The sequence below is a fragment of the Oreochromis aureus genome, linkage group 22, assembly GCF_013358895.1.
Source record: "Oreochromis aureus strain Israel breed Guangdong linkage group 22, ZZ_aureus, whole genome shotgun sequence".
Lineage (NCBI taxonomy): Eukaryota > Metazoa > Chordata > Actinopteri > Cichliformes > Cichlidae > Oreochromis > Oreochromis aureus.
This window is the reverse complement of record NC_052962.1, coordinates 11,252,487-11,270,849: the sequence shown is the minus strand read 5'-3', so window position 1 is coordinate 11,270,849 and position 18,363 is coordinate 11,252,487. Positions and strand designations below refer to the sequence as shown.

Here is an 18,363-nt window from a genome sequence, read left to right as displayed (position 1 = left end):
TGCAGTGATGAAAAGGTGATTAAACACCATTAGAAGTTTCAGTGAGGTCGTCAGATTGTTACAAATCTGTTACATTATAACATTTTCTCAAAAAAATGGGAGCTTTGATTTTACTTTTCTGTAGATTAAAAGGAAAAACAAGCATGTAGGCCACATAATGCAATCCATGAAAAAAGGACGTTTTTTTCTTGTAGCTTCTAATAAGAGAATAAAAGCTTCCTGCTAAATCTCTGCATATTTGCCTTGCGTGTGCTTTTCTGCAGGTGTGTGTGTGCCTGTGTATTCACTTGATCACAGCACCAGTGTTTGCATAGCTATACCACTTGAGAGGGAGGTGTGGTGCTTGTAGGATTAAGCATTTTCCATGTTCTACTCACATGCTTTTCCCTCCCAAATAGTTTGCTCAGAGAGAGGGTGGGGGGAGCGAGAAAAAGAGGTAGAGGGGGCGGGAAAAAAAAGGAAAACATAGGACTCGTGCTTCGCTTCTTCACTTTTGCCGTGTGTCCCTTTTGAAGCTTTACTTTTTTTTCTTCTTCTTCTCTGGGTCTGCCTTTGTCCTCAATGAGGCTTTCCTCCTCTCGAGTCGTATTTTTAGAGTCAAAGGATTGCTTTGTGCTTTCCTGCTTGATCTGCATTTCTCGGAAAAAAAAAAGGGCACCGGAGCGATGGAATGTGAGGTGAGGAGAGGAGAGGAGAGGGAGGGAAGAAGGGAAGGAGAGATGAAGGGAGAAAGAAAGAGAGAGACAGACAGAAGGTGGGGGTGGAGGGTGGAGAGGCCTGGGACTGAAGCGTCATACCAGAGCCGCGAGGAACCAATCGCCGGTCTCTATTGGACGAGCCCCTAGCCTTTCTAGCCAATCAGCCCTTTCCTGACTGTCCACAGGAAATTCCCCCGCTTGTAGCCAACGAGGGCGTGCACGAGCGGACGCGCGCAGAGTCCAGACATTTCCACCCCTTAACTACAGCCAGAGCTAAGCAAGAAAAAAAAAGAAGTGAGTACAGCTTCAGTTTAGAAATGTGTGTTTGTGCCTCAGTGAAACAGGAGAACCCTGCATGCACGTCCACGTCTAACTGGAACATCCCGCCACTATCAAATTCTTACCTGCCTCACTCTGAGATCATATGCCCTCAACTTCAAGATAGACGAGGACACACACACACGAGCACGCACACACACAAAGAAAGTAACTGGGCCTCAGTGGTGCACAGTGAGCAGGTTAGGTCTATCTGAGCCTTTAATGTGTGGTTGTGTGTTTGTCTGTGGTTTGTACTTTGCTTATGGCTTTGCTGCTCTCAGCAATCAGCCTAAATAAATGACATCATCTTCCTGCAACCCCCCTCCTCCTCCAACACCGCCACCTTCACCTCCTCCCTCCCCTGCCTCACAGCGCTTCTTCCTTTTCACCGCCCCTCCTTATTTAACCTCTTAGTTCCTCGCCCGTCTCTTAGTAACAGGCGAGGTTTTTTTTTTTTTAAAGTATTTATTTCTTGCTGCGTCATTGTACACAATGCTGATGTCGGGGTTAATGTGGCTAAATTCCTGCTGGAGACATCTTATATGGATGTCTGCATGTTTTTAATTCATGGACTCTGGCATAGTAGCTTTCCATGAATCACAGTTCAAAATAATCCTTATTATTATCTTTGTTCATCCTCTATCTGAAACAAGCCAGCATTCTTCTGATTGGCAGCAAGCAAACAAAAGGGTTTTGTATTTATTCGTATATGTCAGCAGCTTATTAATACTCTGTGACTCTGCGAGAGACTTTAAAATAAAAATATCCTTCGACGGTTCCAGTGTATGGCACATTTCACTGGAATTCAGGTTCACCGCCTCAAAAGCTGTTTTGTTCAGCCTGCTAGGGGATGCAGTTACAGCTCACAGTAAGTCCTTTAGTGACAAGGACACTTCTAAATATGCTGTCAACACAGGAGGGAGGAAAAAAAATGGAAATGCATGCAAAAGAGCTGCTTGTTATGCTGTGGATGAATCCCTAAAATGAATTTAAATAAGAACAATGAACGGTGTTTTTGACATGAAAATCTTTTTAGTATACAAATGAGCCCTAAAAGCCGCGCTCGCAGATTTAAAACCAGACGGTTTCTGTCAGACGCCGTCCCCAGGGGGCAATTTCTTTTTTTAACATTGCCTGTTTCTGTGCCCTCATTCAGAGAGATGTGTGGAGGACCACGAGCTGGTGGTTCAGGTTCAAGCCTCCATGAGCGGTGACAGTAAATTCCTCTTCAGGAAGAACTATGCCAAATATGAATTCTTCAGGAACCCCCTGGTGAGTCTCTTGCATCCCTAAAGTGACCTTTCTGTGACTGCCTTGGTTTAGCACGCATCCCCCACAGAGCCACGTAGACACAGCAGCACACACACACACACACAAAGAGAGAGAGAGGGGGAGAGAAAATTGGGGTTCAAAAGGTTTTTCATCTTTTGATGTTTTTGAAATGCAGCGACAAATTTGTTGCTAGCAGCCAGCACCTCTGTGTTTAATAGTTTTAGCCAAAAATTAGAGGATTGTCGTGTTTTCTGGGTTTTTAAATCACCTTTTAGTCATTTTTCTATTCATGAATCGTCAATTAGTATAAGACAAAGAGTTGCAGCTGAGGTTTTAAGCCCGCATTACATGACGGGTAAATGGCAATGCTAAAGTATTTTAGCAACACCCTCTGCGTTTGCCGTTTCATTCTTCCTCCTGGAAGAAGCTAACGGTTTCAGTTAAAACTCATCATTAGCCTTTTATCCTATCTTCAGACAAGTGCTAAAATCTCAAAATGCAAAGCTGTTCGTCGTTTTTTTAAAGACGTACACGTCCCTACTTCTGGCAGCCAGCAACTCGGCGCCGCGCGGCCTGCGTGGCATCTTTTCTGGCGATGTGGACGCAGCGTGGGGCTGTTGCTGTTGTGTGCTGGCCGGGTATACGGTGACATTATTGCTGTGGGTGATTTAGGTGTGTGTCAGAGCCAGCAGGTGACCTCAGCTCTGTGGTAATGAGCACAGTAAAACACAGGAGTGCTGGCCACGGCTTGTCAATCACGCTAAGAGTAGCGCTGCTGGTTAAAGGGGATTACATCAGCGGGTGAGATCATACTGCATCTACTCCGAGGGCTGGAGTGCCCTCTCTCTCTGTCTCCGCACCACTTTGGCTCTTAGTCCTTGTGTTGATTGAATACTCACACATCCCATACACACACACACACACACACACACACACACACACACACACACACATTCTGGATAGAGAAGCACTATCCTAAGTGGTCTGTAGTGCCTCTCTCTCTTTCTTTGTCTCTTTGTCTCTCGCTCACTGGCGATCTCCGTGTGTCTTTTCCATCCAGAACTTTTTTCCGGAGCAGATGGTGGCTTTTTGTCAGGAGTCTGATGGCTCAATTCCTCCGTCACAGCTCTTACAGGTGAGTTGATGACTCAGTGAAGCAATACTACGAATTATACGAGCCCTGATATCTCAAGAGCGTTACCATCTGTTCATCCAAAAATATGCATGCGCATGCACAGACAGATTATGGTGCTGCGCTCCATTTGCTTCCTGATTTTTAGAAATATAAAATACGCTGCCTCATTATTTCACTGCGATATTCATTTTTAATTCAGATTTTCATCATGATCTGTTTTAAAAGCAGAGACCCAAACAGTGCTGTATTCACTTCCCCTGCAGCAGTGCTATTATAGTTATTTTTTATTTCATTTTGGCTTGTTGTTTTTAATTCAGTTTAGTTTTTAATATTTGAAAATGTTTGTTTAGTTTTCTCTTAGCTTCAGTTTGAGTTTTAAGGTCACAGGTGAGATTTTGGGAAAATCATCACAGTTATTGCAGTAAAAACACAGAACGTGTTGAAAGCGGTTGACTCCTAGAGACTTGTAGACTTTCAGCAAACACGTCCACCAATGCCTCATCAGGCAAGCTGTAATAAAGCTTTTTACCCAACTAACAAACACTAAAAATAGGGATATTTATTTTAGTTTGTTTTCCAAGTTCACCAAATTGTTTCAGTTAATTTTATTGATTTGTATTTTATTTTAGTTAACAAACCATATTTAGTTTTGGTTAATTATAATATCCTTGCCCTGCAGCAGTATTAACGATAGATGCTGTTGTGCGTTCGTTTTCCAGAACTTTCTGAACTCGAGCAGCTGTCCAGAGATTCAGGGCTATCTGTATGTGAAAGAGCCTGGACGCAAGTCCTGGAAAAAGCTCTACATGTTCCTGCGCCGCTCCGGCCTTTATTACTCCACTAAAGGAACATCCAAGGTGAGAAAGTATTGCTTTATTGATTGTGGAAGTGGTGGGAAGTAAACTATATTTAGGGCTGGTCAGCTGCCCAAATCTGCCTAATGTGTGTGTGTGTGTGTGTGTGTTTGCGCTTATTGTGCATTAGCTTAAATCATATATCGCCACCCTCACAACCTCCACAGGAACCCCGGCACCTGCAGGTACTCTCAGACCTGGAGGACAGTAACGTCTTCACCGTCATCACGGGCCGAAAACTTTACAACGCCCCCACAGACTACCAGTTCTGCATCAAGGTAACACACAAACAAACCACAGACTGTAAATAAAGATGCAGCCACAGTGACATCACCCACTGGTTTGTGAAATCATGTTTTGAGGCTTCTGATTTTTAGAATTTTGGCCGCCTGGTTGTTATTTTTGTGGAGCCAGAGGTGACTGCGTTTGGGTGGTCAGAAAGCTGCATCCATAAACAGATATGTGCTATATTTAGCTATGATTTCATCCTAATTATTGCTAAATAACATGGAAGTAGATCTTGACTCAGCAACACTGAAGCTAAGAGTTCTCGAATAGTTTGTTAGTAGTGTTATCACACTTCGGGCCTTAGTATTAGCCACATAATTACACACAAAATGCTCCAAAAGGTACCAACAGCACAAACACAGTTAAAGTGCAGTGATTCAGATTAGCTGAAATGTAGCTCAGCGGGCAGCTAGCGGCTATAGCTGCTAATCCGCTAATACTGCATAACTTTCAACTTTAATAAAGTTTCAGTGCATCAGTTACAACACATCTCACTTCTCATTCTGTTGTTATAGAGGAAAGAACTGGCTGAACAGACTGTAAACATGCCTATTTCTGCCTGGAAGTTGTGCTTTTTAACATGGGAGTCTGTGGGGATTGATTCAGTCTTAGAGTCAGCCTCTAGTGGTCATTACAGGAAGTGCAGTTTTTAACGTCAGGGCTCCCACTAGAGATGAATATTATTGTTCTTTAATAGCTAAAAAAATGTCTCATTTGATTTTTTTCAATATAAAAAAACAGATTTTTTGACAGTTTTGAAATCTTTATTTAAAGTCAGTCCTTCTCTGCATATGTTGTATGCAGTGGGCGTGTCTGTGAGGACACATGGGTTTAAAACAGCACAGCAGGGGTTTAAACACACCCTCAGTACTGTGCCCCGCTCCGGGTGGTATCTGCGGTGGGCGTACCTGCTGATCTGGGATAAGCTCAGTGGGATAAGCTGGGATGGCACAGGGAATCTGGCCCACCTGACCTCTTCACCTCTCTTTTACACACACACACAAGCACACACACACACACACGTGCTAGACGAGTGGCGTGTCAGATGCTGTCAGCGGGGGTGACAGTGCAGGATTGGGTGAGGGATTTTTCTTGGTGGGGTGAGGGGGTGGTGGGGTTTGTTGCCATGGCGACATGAATGAATTTATCAGTATGGGGTTGTATTTAGGGAGCAGTGTGCCTTATGCCCTTGTTAGTGGTGGAAGGAGAAAGGAAAAAGTCTAAGCTGTGATTTTGGAGGGAGTTGCCTGGAAAGTCGCAAATTACAAGGATTGTAGTTTGCGACTTTCATAAATCATAAAAAAATAGATTTTCCTAAACTTCCTGTATTACTTACTTTTATGTTATTTGACTGCATGCAGTGTTTAAATATTTCAAAAAGATTGGTTCATGTGGAAAATGCTAAATTCTTTGCAGTCGACTCCTGATTGCCACTCAAACCCCCAAAGCAGTCAGAGCTTTGCTGTGATTAGAGCGCAGACCTGTGCTGCCGAACACAACAGTGGCTGTGCTCTGGCACGGTCACATGAAGCCTTATTACTGTTCATGTTTGCAATGTGCATCTCGTTAATCTAATTCCCCGCTGCGTCCTCTGTTTGGTCGACAGCCCAGCAAAGTGAGGAGCGACTGCAAGGAACTGAAAATGCTGTGTGCGGAGGACGAGCAGAGCAGGACTTGCTGGATGACCGCCTTCAGGCTGTTCAAAGTAAAAACCCTGCACTTTTCTTGTGTCGCAGTTAAACATTAATGAATTAGTCGGTGCTCGGACGTTAAGCTGATGCCGTCTCCTCTCTCCTGCCCCCGCAGTACGGGATAGTGCTGTATCAGAGCTACAACGTGCCCCAGCAGAGGAAGTCTAACCTCTCGCCTTTTACTGCGCCTGTGGTGAGGATCTGCTCTCTGTGACATCGCCTTATTACAACTCTGCTCTACCAGCAGGGACGAATCCATTGATGCATGAGTTAGCTGATAGTAAACTTGGGACGAGGCTCAAACCTTCTTAAGAGGAAAAAACTTGTTTTATTGAAATTCTGAAATAGATTATTATATTCGGATGACCAGGCTACTGCTGACGTTTGCTGCTAATGTAAGCAGACAGTCCCGGCTCCTGCAAATAAGTGAATATTTACATACTGTTCCAACACATGTACAGGGAACAGGAAAATTGTTTTTTGCAGGTGTGATGTGTAATCCCCTCGCACCATGAGGTGTTGAAAAAGGTGTCATAAGCTCCTTTGGAAAGATTGTGAATAGAATTAAGTTGCAATTCTCCACAATTGAAGTCTGTGCCCTAACCTTTTGAAGATTAGACACTTCTACAGCGAGTTAGCCTGTGTTTAAAACTTCACACGCATACTCACAAACCCCGCTATCCAAAAGTATTAGGCGATCAGTGGCAGCTCAAACTAAAAGCAGTTCCACTCAGTTTTCCTGATGTTTCCTGAACTCAGCGTTCAGTTTAGAAGCTGACGCTGGGTTTGCCACTGCGCTTGTTCAATAGAGTAATGGTGTATGATTATCAAAGCTGTTAGGAAACGGTTAGAAAGACCGTGATAAAAAATAAAGGAGTCAAAATTAACACAGCAGATCTTCGAGCACTAATTTTTAATTAATGTAACTTCTTCTGAAAGGTTTTAGGATATAATATAACAACGACTCCTAAAAATGGAAAAATGAATGTCAGATTATTTTGTGAAGAGTAATATTATAATATAATATAATATTATATTTATTATAAGAAAGTCTCACAGCCAGATATCCAGCAGAGGCTTGTGCTTTTCCTCAAAAGGGGCATTTGTGTGACTAAAGTGGGTCTGTGTGCAGACAGGATTTGTCATGCTCCAGTGAGTGTGTCTGGCTTGTTTGACCCTTGACCCTTGTCTACTACCCCTCCACCCTTTTTCTTGTATGCCCCCTCCCTCTAACCCCCACCCAACCACCATCACCCTCCACCCACACTGCTGCCCTCCAAACAGCGAAGCGTATCTGAGAACTCCCTGGTTGCCATGGACTTCTCCGGGCGGACCGGTCGCGTCATCGACAACCCCATCGAGGCCCAGAGCGCCGCCCTGGAAGAAGGGCATACCTGGAGGGTAAGCAGAGGGAGCTTGGATTCTGTTCTGCAGGGTGGGGTTAGATAGGAAGTAGAGGATATCTGACTAGAAGTGCAAACGTTCAAGCCGCAGCTGCTTTATGTGATTACCACAGAATATGCAGGAGTTTCCCAGTATATTTAAAAATTGACTGCTTTGATGGATGGTATGCACTGAAGCCTTTCATACCCTACAAGGATGCCTTTTCTTTGTGAATTAAAGTGTGTAGTAGTTGCACTTTACCAAAGCTGTGCATCCTTCAGTAGAGTGTTTGTTATTGGACAAAAAAGAATTGAAACAGTAAAACATTCCTGTGTTTGTTTTGGTCCACAGTGATGTTTAAACATAGCTTAGTTTGCCATGAGGGCTACACACGTGATGGGCGTGGCTTAGGGATTTTGACTAATGCAGGGAGTTTTGTTTTACATGATGATATCTAACGATAAATGTGGTGTTTATAGAAAAGGAGCCAGCGTATGAATGTCCTGGGCAGTCCCAGTCCCCTGCATCCATCTTCTCTGAGCACAGGTACTCTCATGTGACACTGGCCTAGCAATAACACCATGAGCAGTATAAATACATTTACAAATATATATATAATGTGGTTGTGTCTGTGTGTGTGTGAAAAATTTCCCGTGTTTTTTAGTGATTCACAGGACACAGGTGTGGTTTCATGGTCGTATCATGAGAGAGGAAGCCCACAAAATGATGATACAACAAGGCCAAGTCGATGGGTGAGTTACGACATTGTCGAATGGAGAGCGCTCCTCACGTGAAGGCTCCGGCAGGAAAAAAAGGATTAAAGGAAGATAATTTTGTCAAAGTAGTCCAAGTGCTGTCAGGATGATTGCGCTTTGGGTCGTCAAAGAAACAACACACACACAGCAAGTTTTAATGCTTTCCAGAAACTGCAAAAGAACACTGCTCAAAAAATTACTGGAGCACTTTTTAATCAGAATATTGCATCAAGTCAGTTAAACTTCTTGGAATTGATGTGGTCAGTTTAGTAGCAGAGGAGGTTTTAATCAGTTTCAGCTGCTTTGGTGTTGATGAAATAAACAACAGGTGAACTAGAGGGGCAACAATGAGACAAACCCCCAAAACAGGAATGGTTTCACAGGTGGAGGCCACTGACATGTTTCCCTCCTCATCTTTTCTGGCTGTTTCTTTCACTAGTTTTGCACTTAGCTTGGGTCTGTGTCACTACTGGTAGCATGAGGCGATACCTGGACCCTACAAAGGCTGGACTGGCTGGACAGTACAAACCAGTCAAGATCAATACGAGCCATTACCAGACGATTTGCTGTGTTTCCCAGCAGTCTCAAGAGCATGGAGGAGATAGGCAGTTACTCTGGGAAAGTTGGACAGGGCTGTAGAAGGTCTTTAACCCATCAGCATGACCAGTATCTGCTCCGTTGTGCAAGGAGGAACAGGGTGAGCGCTGCCAGAGATACAAAATGACCTCAAATAGGACACTGGTGTGAATGTCTCTGACCAAACAATCAGAAACTGACTTCATGATGCCTGAGGGACCGACATCCCCTAGTGGACCCTGTGCTCACTGCCCAGGACATTGGAGCCAGATTTGCTTTTGCCATAGAATACCAATTGGCAGCTCTGCACTTTTCACAGATGAGTGCAGGTTCACCCTGAGCACGTATTAGAGACATTAAAGGGTCTGGAGAAGCCGTGGAGAACATTATGCTGCCTGTAACATAATTCAGCATGACTGATTAAGTGGTGGGTCAATGATGGTCTGGGAAAACATATCCATGGAGGAACACACAGACCTCTACAGGTTAGGTGACAGCACTTTGACTCCCATTGGGTATCAGGATGGAATCTTTGGAGCCATTCTCAGACCCTACTCTGGTGCTGGGTGGATCCTGGTTTCCTCCTGTTGAATGGGAATCTCTGATCTCATATGGTGAGAGTATCCACTCAATTCCTGGAGGATGAAGAAATTGATACCATTGACTGGCCTGACCTAAATGCAACAGAACACCCCACATTATGTTCTATGTTTCAGTCCATCTGAGCAACCAGGTTGCACCTCACACAGCCCAGGAGCTCAGTCATGCCCTGGTCCAGATCTGGGAGGAGATGCCCCGGTACACCATCCATAACTTGCTGCATCATTTAAAATTTTCAGGATGTCTTTGAATTCAGCTTTCTGTAAGTTGATCATTTAGTTTTCATCAAACGATGTGGCATCCTTTCATCCTAACACATTGCCCAGTGGAATAATATCCAACGTGGGTTTTTTTCAGTTTAGATATGATGTGTTTTCAAAGTGGTCCATTAATTTTTTGGGGCAGTATATTCAAGGTGTGTATTATCGAGCATATGGAAATTCATGGTAGATATTTCAGTCCTTTTTATAAGGTGGTTGAACTAGTTCTCATGATGTAATCTTTTTCTTTCAGGTTATTCTTGTTGCGGGACAGTCAGAGTAATCCCAAGGCATTCGTGCTCACCTTGTGCCACCACCAGAAGATCAAGCACTTCCAGATCCTACCGGTCAGTGTGAAGCAAGAAAAATGTCACCGCCTCTGTTAAGATGCACTGAAATGAGAAACGGTGTGAAAATGACACAAATTTGACTTCTTGTTATAGTCTGACTGCTAAACTGCAGTCACAGTCTCAAAAACCAGCTGCTGTGGCTTGTCGGCATCACCGGCAAAGGAGTATATTTGTCCCCGCAAGCAGGTCCATCTTTAAAAATAGTCTGCGATGCAGCTTAATTCTATAGTGTAAAAAAACCCTACGGTAGACTCTGCCCAGCAAGCCTGCTACACTCATTTAACATCACCACCAACCCATTTCCAAAGTACGCTGTGCTTTTTTAAGATTTTAAAATGTGTTTTTTGCTTCCTCCCAGGCAGCCGTGTGCTTAGATTTATTTTGCTGCAGGACAGTAATCAGCTTGAAACAGCTCAGAGGGAACAGATCACTCAGTTATTGACAAAGATGTAGTTGCATGCAGCAAGTGTTTTAACTTTATTTGGAAAAAAGGTATATATATGTATTTCAGGTTGATTACATTGAACTGATAATAGATGGCCATTATCGTCCAATGGAGTTTCTGTCTGTTCAGTCAAGTCTTAATGTTAAAAATGCCCAGTTGATAAAAATCATTCATCTTCATCCATCCCTGATATTCCAGTGTGGATCAAAGTGACTGATAGACAAACTAATCTGTAGGAGTATAAAATTTGTTGGTTTGTAGTTTATATGGTCAAAGGAATGCAAAAAGTAGCCAGTCGGATCACTCCACAGACTGTACTGAAAATATTAATGTCATCTCCAGGTCTGAGAAGGGATAATATCCCAAACCTAACCCTAGACCTGGATGTTATCATCTCTTTGCACTCCTGTCAGGTGTTCCATGTTTTATCGTTACCTCATAAAGATCAGTCTCTGTCATGTGGTGCCTAAACTATCTCCTCTCCTCTGTCTGATTCTGCTCTGAAGTGTGAGGAGGACGGTCAGGTGTTCTTCAGCCTCGACGACGGCGCCACCAAGTTCACCGACCTGATCCACCTGGTGGAGTTTTACCAGCTTAACAGAGGAGTGCTGCCCTGCAAGCTCAAACACCCATGCACCGCTGTGGCCTTGTGACACTCCTCCCCCCCAAACCTTTCTTTGCACACCTCTCTCCCTGAGATCCCCCTCCCTCCCCTTCTGTCCCCTTTACCCCTTCCCTTACCAACGCAGTGGGGGTTGAGGAGATGGAGAAAAGTTACGTCCTGTTTTGCGGATGTGAACAACTCTGCAGGAGCCGGGACTGGAAGTTGATGTCACCCAGTGGGTAACGTTCGTCTCCACCTTACTGCTGCTCGGTTGTTTGAACGAGAGCTGTTGGGACAGGCCAAGTGTCGAAGACTGTGGACTCCTGCGGTTGTTTTGTTATTGGTGTTCAGACCCCAGAGAAAGACCAGCGTGATGTGAAACCACAAGACGGCTACAGTATGTTTCCAGTGGGTCTCTTGGATGGATCCCTTCCTTTAGAGTCCCAAACCCTTCAGCCCCACCCACCTTCCCCATCCTCCAGGCCTGATAAGCTGTGGTGCCCGCCCTGTCCTCGATACCGAGGTGGGCGGGGAGCGCCACCCTCTGACTTCCTCAATGATCATCAGGGATGGACGGGAACCTCCCTGGGTCCCATCAAACTTGATCCAGGAGTTTTCTCAACCTGTGCAGTCCAGTCTGGATAAGCTGACACCCTGCCCTCCAACCCCCGGAAACACCTTAGCGGGGCATGACGTGGCATCGCTGCCGTGTCCCGACCCACAGACCCCTGATGCAACCCCAATCCCGCCTCCACACGAGCTCAGAAAAAAGTCGGGAGAGAAACGAGAAGTCGCTGAAAGGCAAGACGAGCAGAGCAGGGGCGAGGGTTTGCTGAAAGGACAGAGGAATGTTTATCAGGAAGGCTGTACAAGCCTCTCTTGTAGAGTTGATTACTTGATGTCATTTTAATGCTGTTTTATTACTGTTGATTCAATGAAGAACTTGTTTTGCACTCCCGAGCGGACAGACGACAGCTCTTTAGCTAAGAGAAGCTGCCTCCTCTTCCTCCTTCACTCCCCTTCTGAAAAGCACGCATGCGAATTTCCATCAGCTCTGACTGGATTACGGTGGTGTGGGAGCACAGTCACATCATGCAGTGCTTTCCAGTAAGGTTTAAGAACATCTAACTAACCCCCCCAGCCTTGTGTGTCGTACCAACAAGACCACAACAGTTAAAAAACATGAATGTGCTCTTGAACCAGCTGTAGGTGTCTCAAGACTTTAAGGAAGAAGAGGAAGGTTGTCAAATAGACTCACTTAAAAGTGTGTCGAACCCCAAGCTTTCTACCATTTCGGTCTTTTTTTTTTTTGTCAATCAAATTGGTTATTTTATCTGTTGGTGAATTTGTCTTTGAATGTTTTCCTTTTACTAAATAATTTCCGAGCTCTCTGCTTGCACATTTTTAAAAATCAGCCTGATTTGTTGTCGATGGGTTGGAGCTGTCGTGTTTGGATTCTGACCACTGTTCCCTCGTTGAAAGCAACAAAAGCACTCTTGAAACTTTTGTTAAAAAAATTTAAAATATGGAATTTGAACAAATGACTTGAAACGTGAACTCAGTTGTCTGTGTGTCAACAAACAGTCAAATGAGCTTCACTCGCCTTAAGTGAAAATTGTGAGCCTTGTGTATAACATTGAAGCTATGTTTTAAAAAGAAATGCACATAGAGTAACACGTTTGGGGAAAAAAATTTTCAGGGGTGGTGGAAGAACATCATGGATGGGGAGAAGTGGTGGGAGATTTTGGGAAACGGTCCATTTTTGCTTTCTTGTTAAGAAATGTAACACTCTTACAGGATCTGTACATTAAAAATGAGGCTAATGCTAGCGTGACTAGCAGTCTTGGCTCTGTACAGAGGTTATAAAATCTGCCTACAGCCACCTCTAAAGCTCAGTAATCAATATGTTTTATCATGCTGGAAACAACAGTTTGTGAAAGGTATCTGATGTTTTTACTGAGCTTGGCTAGCTGGCTGCAGACTGCTAGCTAGCATCACACGTAACTAGCTAGCTTCTCATCCCTGCCTTCTTCCCTAACAGGAAAGCAAAAAATATATTTTCCAAAAGGTCTCAAAGATTCCTGTAAAGTAAAAATCCATTAGAACACAACTTCGAAAACATGTACTGGTGATGCAATCTCAGATCTGGACAAAATGTCAGTCAACTCTGTATTTAGATGTTTCCATTAGCTGCATGAAGTGTTTGAGCACCATTGCTGAACATCAACAGGGTCGCTAAATTACAATCAAGCAGAAAGGGCTTCTTTCTTGATTTCACAACCAATCCATCAAACAACAAATCCACCGCTACAGAGACATAGGAAGCTAACATTACAGAGGGGTTTCACTTAGTTTAGTAGTACCAGGTCATTGTTTGAGCAAATTAAGGGCCAGCAAATATTTGTTTTTGTTTTTTCATTTTGAAAAAGTAAAAGTATTCAATTATTCAAGCTTCTCAAATAGCAGGTTTAGTGAACTGAACCTCCAATTTCAGATTGTTGTACTAGCTGTCACGTTTGGTTCTTGAGATTTTTTTGCATTCTTTATTTTTTGTAGACACGTGACCCCTAACCATGTGACATTAACTTGTCGGCCATTTTGGATATGTGACAATGTAGGATAAAGTGAACAAGGCCCCAATCACACAAGCCTATAGACTGGTCTGCAACCAGTTGGAAACCACTGGTCATGATGGGGAAATAAGTATTCCTTGAATGCTTGCAAGTAGTTAATGGAGGTTGATGGTTTTCACTCAAAAAATAAAGTCTCAGTCACACAGGCCTTCCGAGTGGTCAGTGACCCCTATTTTTCCCCAATGACCCACCTGTCAGTATGGAAAACATTTTGTAAACTGTAAAAAGTGCAGCAAAAAAAAAAAAAGGAAACAAGGAATATTTGCTTTTATGTAAAAGTTGTCCTTTTTTAAAACATGCTGGTTGTAAATCTCAAGCACAACTTTTACTTTGAAGAATGAATCCTCTCCATCTCTGGTTTGTGTGGCCGGTTTTCACAGTTTACTACTGCTCAGAGAGTAATTACAAAGATCTTTCAGACATACATGAAACGCAGAGATGCAAATGTGCTAGCAACCAAAGGAGTCATTGGAAGGTTTTCATTATAGCACCTACTTTGCAACTGATTTCACCCAGCGAGAGCCACCAACCTCCTGGAAACATTAACAACCAGTCGGTAAATACGTTTCCCTGACAACCAGTGACAACCATATCGTTTCTAACTGATGCCACGTGAGAGATCTCAGTACACCAAAATTTAACTAAAATGTTCTAAATTGACTAAATTGGATATTAGCGATGTTAGTCTGTAAGTCTAACTGCTGTGATAGTAGATCTCATGGAAAACAGTTGTCACATGAATGTGTCCGAAATGTGTTAGCTTTTTACTGTTTCGGTTTCCTTAATTTTTTGGTTGAACCCTAGCTTTATACTAGAACATACCACATGTATGTTACAGAGAAGGAGTTTAGGTGGCTAAATGCTAAACACAGAACCTTAATCCGATATGCCCAAAATTAGCATTCATGGTTCAAAACTTCTGAAAATGGCATCAGTTTGTGAATCAGTCGGTATCATAACCTTTTTTTCCCCCTCCACCCTTCCCTTCATTTTTTTTGTCATTTGGTCCCATTATTGGCTTTTTGTTGAGGGAACCAGGGTAACGCTAACTTTTGGATTCACCTACATAGGATCATCCCTTAAGCGCTCCTTAAGCAGTCTGGAAAATGAACTGAAAACAACACATAGCAGGTAAAGCAGAAAAAGTTGGTCTACTGAAAAAAATGAGCTGTCATCAACCAGTTCATGACATGTAGGAGAAAATGCCAATAGTTGATGCTGTTGCCAGGTCTCTAAAAATGAATCTGTAATAGTCAGCATAGAGATCAGTTCCAAAAAATTAGATTCACATAGAAATTCCACTCTAAGTAGCTTAAACAGATCACGAGTTAGTTTATTTTTTACCTTATTTATAGTAACAGGAAAAAGATGCCCAGGAAAGGAGACGAGGAATCCTTTTGTCATTCCTACTGTCACGTGACCAACTGAACGCGTGTGACATAACACCTGCTTTAGCTTTGTGCTGCACCCGTCCCACCCTCACCTGCAGTTTCCATCCATCCTATCCCAGATTCACAGGGTTAGAATGAGGTCGCCAGACTCTAAGCACCGACACTGATACACACACAGACACACACACAATCCACTGCCGCCACCAGCCAACTAATCGCGTGACTTAAACGACTCACCAGCTCTGCACTCCACCAATCAGGCCTTTCTGGTCAGTCAGGTCAGACTCTCTCCAGGGATTGGATAATGCTTGAATCCCCCGCCCCCCTCTCCCACCTGTGTCCAGCCTGTAAGCTATATGACCCTGTGGTAAATGTGTGTGTTTGTGTGCGGATGACCAGACTGTTATATTCACCCTTCAGGAACTCTGCTGGCTAACGCGCTTGCCCTTTTAGAGGCGGTAAGAAGACAGTCTGGTAAAGTCGGGGGGTAAGCTGCAGATTTAGAGGAGACGGGAGTTTGACTGGAAGTTTCCCAGCATTCCCGGTCATCAGTTTAGGTTCTTCCCTGTCTGACAGAGGATGAAAGCCACGTCACTATGGGTCAGCGGGGACAAAATCACCGTCCTCCCTGCATTTTTTTTTTTTTAAAGTCACTGTGCTACAATGCAATCATTCACAGAAGTCCAATCATATGAATATATACCAGTATAAAGTATCTTTTGTTTTCAAAGTATGTGAAGCTATGGAGAAGATGTAGATCTAACACTGTACCTAGGTCACAGATCACTATGTATGGGCTGTTATGCTTTTGCTCATAACTCCATGTAAAATGAAGAATGATTTGTTTTTTCCTTTTTTTTATTATTTGATTGTGTGTATGACTTTATTGTGTATTGTCTTTGGTTTGCCACAAAATGACATATACCACAGCATATACAGTATTAATTAAATTAAACATTTTTTTTATTTTAAGAAATCAAACTGGATTTTTGGCACGTGTCAAATTTCTGAACTTCGGTTGTGTTTATAAGCTGACAGGCTGTCGGAGTCTTCATCTCTGCCAGGTTTCAACTCTTTCAGTATTCCCTCTCTGTCATTTATACTCCATGTTTGGATATTAAGCCCACACACACACAGAGCATTGTTTTTTGATGGAGAGCGCACATGCTAATTCTTAAGCTTTTCATCACAAGTAGTGCAATTATAAGCTGTAGCTCCAGAGGATTGTGCATCTCATTATAATGTCTATGTTGTCTGATTATTTTTCTTAAAGGTGCGTAACATTTTTTTGTGTATTCTCTCGCAGCACGTGCCTCTTTCTGAAACGGTCACAGCTCCCTAGTTGCCGTCCGTCCACTCTCACACTGCATTTCAAATTAGCTGTGACTGTGAAATGCAACCTTAGCAGAACTAAATGCTAATGTGGACGTCACACGTCAGTCCCACTGAACATTGGTGACTTACAGTATAGGTGCAAGTGAAGCTAACTCAGTGTTTTTATTGCTGGGTCAAAGTCATCATAAGTTGAAGTCAAATAAAAAATTTCAGGGAGGAAAAAACAAAAACAAAGGATCAAATGAACTGTAATAATTTTTCTCACATACACCCCTCCACTGTGCTTTGCTTCATTCTGTCTGTGCGGCTCCTGGATCTACATTGTATCCTGTTCAGGTATTTTTGTACAAATAAGGGACTGATATATTCTCTGTTTATTGGAAATTAGAATAAAAGACAACATTGCTATAAACCAAACATGCCTGACTCCTGCTCTGTTGTTCTCTGCTGTTTGAAGTTTGGATTAGATACGCTATGTACTCTCACTCATATGCTGGAACATTTACATGTGGTCTTCCTAACTGCTTTTATTCTTGCAACCAGACTCCAATTTTGGGCATTTTCATCCTTCATGGAAGGATTAGTAAATCAGATACTCCTTAGAGTATTCCAGTCTAATAAGGTACAGGAAGCTGTCTTTTTAATTTTGCCTTTTTATCATCAATTAATCTTTAATTTGAAATTTGAAGCAAATATATTTAACTGTAATAAATAATGTCATTTAAAGGCTACAGAGATAGCTAGTTAGCTCCCAGGATTGTCCATTACATCGAAAACCCGTTACTTTTGAGTATTGTGCCACCCCTTATTTCTTTATATTTTTCCAGGAAATGAGAAATAGCTGCAGAAATTTCTGGAAAAAACACCCGACACCTTTCGCTGGTTTCTAGCACAACCCGTGATGGAGCCTCCACCGTGTTCTACAGGTGACTGTAGATACTGCAAGTCACTGTAGAGTTTCTGCAAGTTTTTGTTACACCAGAACATTCAAATGTGGATTCATCAGACCTGTTCCCTGCTGGTTTTCAATCCAGGTCTTGCATACTTTGCATACCTCTGCATTTCCCTTCTTGTGCAGAAGATAAAGTAACATTAAAAGGAAATTGCTTTGTTTATTTATTTTACTCTTTTATTTACTTCTTTTGATAAAACCCACTAGCCATTTGAGTAAAAATACTCCCAACCAGTCACGGCAGATGGCTTCCCCTCCCTGAGCCTGGTTCTACTGGAGATTTCTTCCTGTTAAAAGGGAGTTTTTCCTTCCCACTGTCACTCACTCATACGGAATTATCGGATTGTTGTTTTCTGTGTTGCTGTAGGGTCTCGACCTTACAATATAAAGATCCTTGAGGCAACTGTTGTTGTTAATTAGCGCTATATAATTGCAACTTATTTCAATTGAACTAATAATTTGTGTGGAGAGTAGTACAAATGATACATTTTGTTTTTAGTCACATCTCGCAGATGGATCACTTCACTGGTTACCTGGCTCTCAACTAAGGTCCCCAAATATTCTGTTTTTTATGGTGGCTCGAGATTTAGAGCACATTGTCCAACACTCATAAGGTCTTCAGGCAAGACAGTGAACCCTCTCTACCCCCCGATCTGTCCATCTAGGTGTGTGGATGCAGCTTGCAGTGCAAAAAGCCAGTCCAGTGCTTTTTTGAGGCCAATTACCACAAAACTAGGACAGGGTAGAACACTAACTAACCTCACATGTAGTTAGGTTAAATAAATGTGTAAGTCAAGGTATACAAATAGCTGGGCAACACAGT

General features: G+C 42.9%; 1 protein-coding gene across 7 annotated transcripts in view; it reads left to right on the top strand.

Annotated features, from left to right (window-relative positions):
* The window catches only part of LOC116313416 (growth factor receptor-bound protein 10-like), a 52,929-nt gene extending 35,924 nt beyond the window's left edge, over window positions 1-17,005 (top strand). For all 7 annotated transcript variants that reach the window (XM_039605743.1, XM_031731128.2, XM_031731120.2 and 4 more), the window contains 11 exons: window positions 2,173-2,288; window positions 3,349-3,423; window positions 4,143-4,280; window positions 4,445-4,555; window positions 6,172-6,270; window positions 6,372-6,449; window positions 7,541-7,657; window positions 8,119-8,185; window positions 8,304-8,391; window positions 10,084-10,177; window positions 11,132-17,005. In XM_039605743.1, the coding sequence (XP_039461677.1) occupies window positions 2,173-2,288; window positions 3,349-3,423; window positions 4,143-4,280; window positions 4,445-4,555; window positions 6,172-6,270; window positions 6,372-6,449; window positions 7,541-7,657; window positions 8,119-8,185; window positions 8,304-8,391; window positions 10,084-10,177; window positions 11,132-11,278 (1,130 nt within the window). In that variant the 3' untranslated portion in view covers window positions 11,279-17,005. The remainder of the gene's footprint in view (window positions 1-2,172; window positions 2,289-3,348; window positions 3,424-4,142; window positions 4,281-4,444; window positions 4,556-6,171; window positions 6,271-6,371; window positions 6,450-7,540; window positions 7,658-8,118; window positions 8,186-8,303; window positions 8,392-10,083; window positions 10,178-11,131) is intronic.
* The last annotated feature ends 1,358 nt before the right edge of the window (window positions 17,006-18,363 follow it).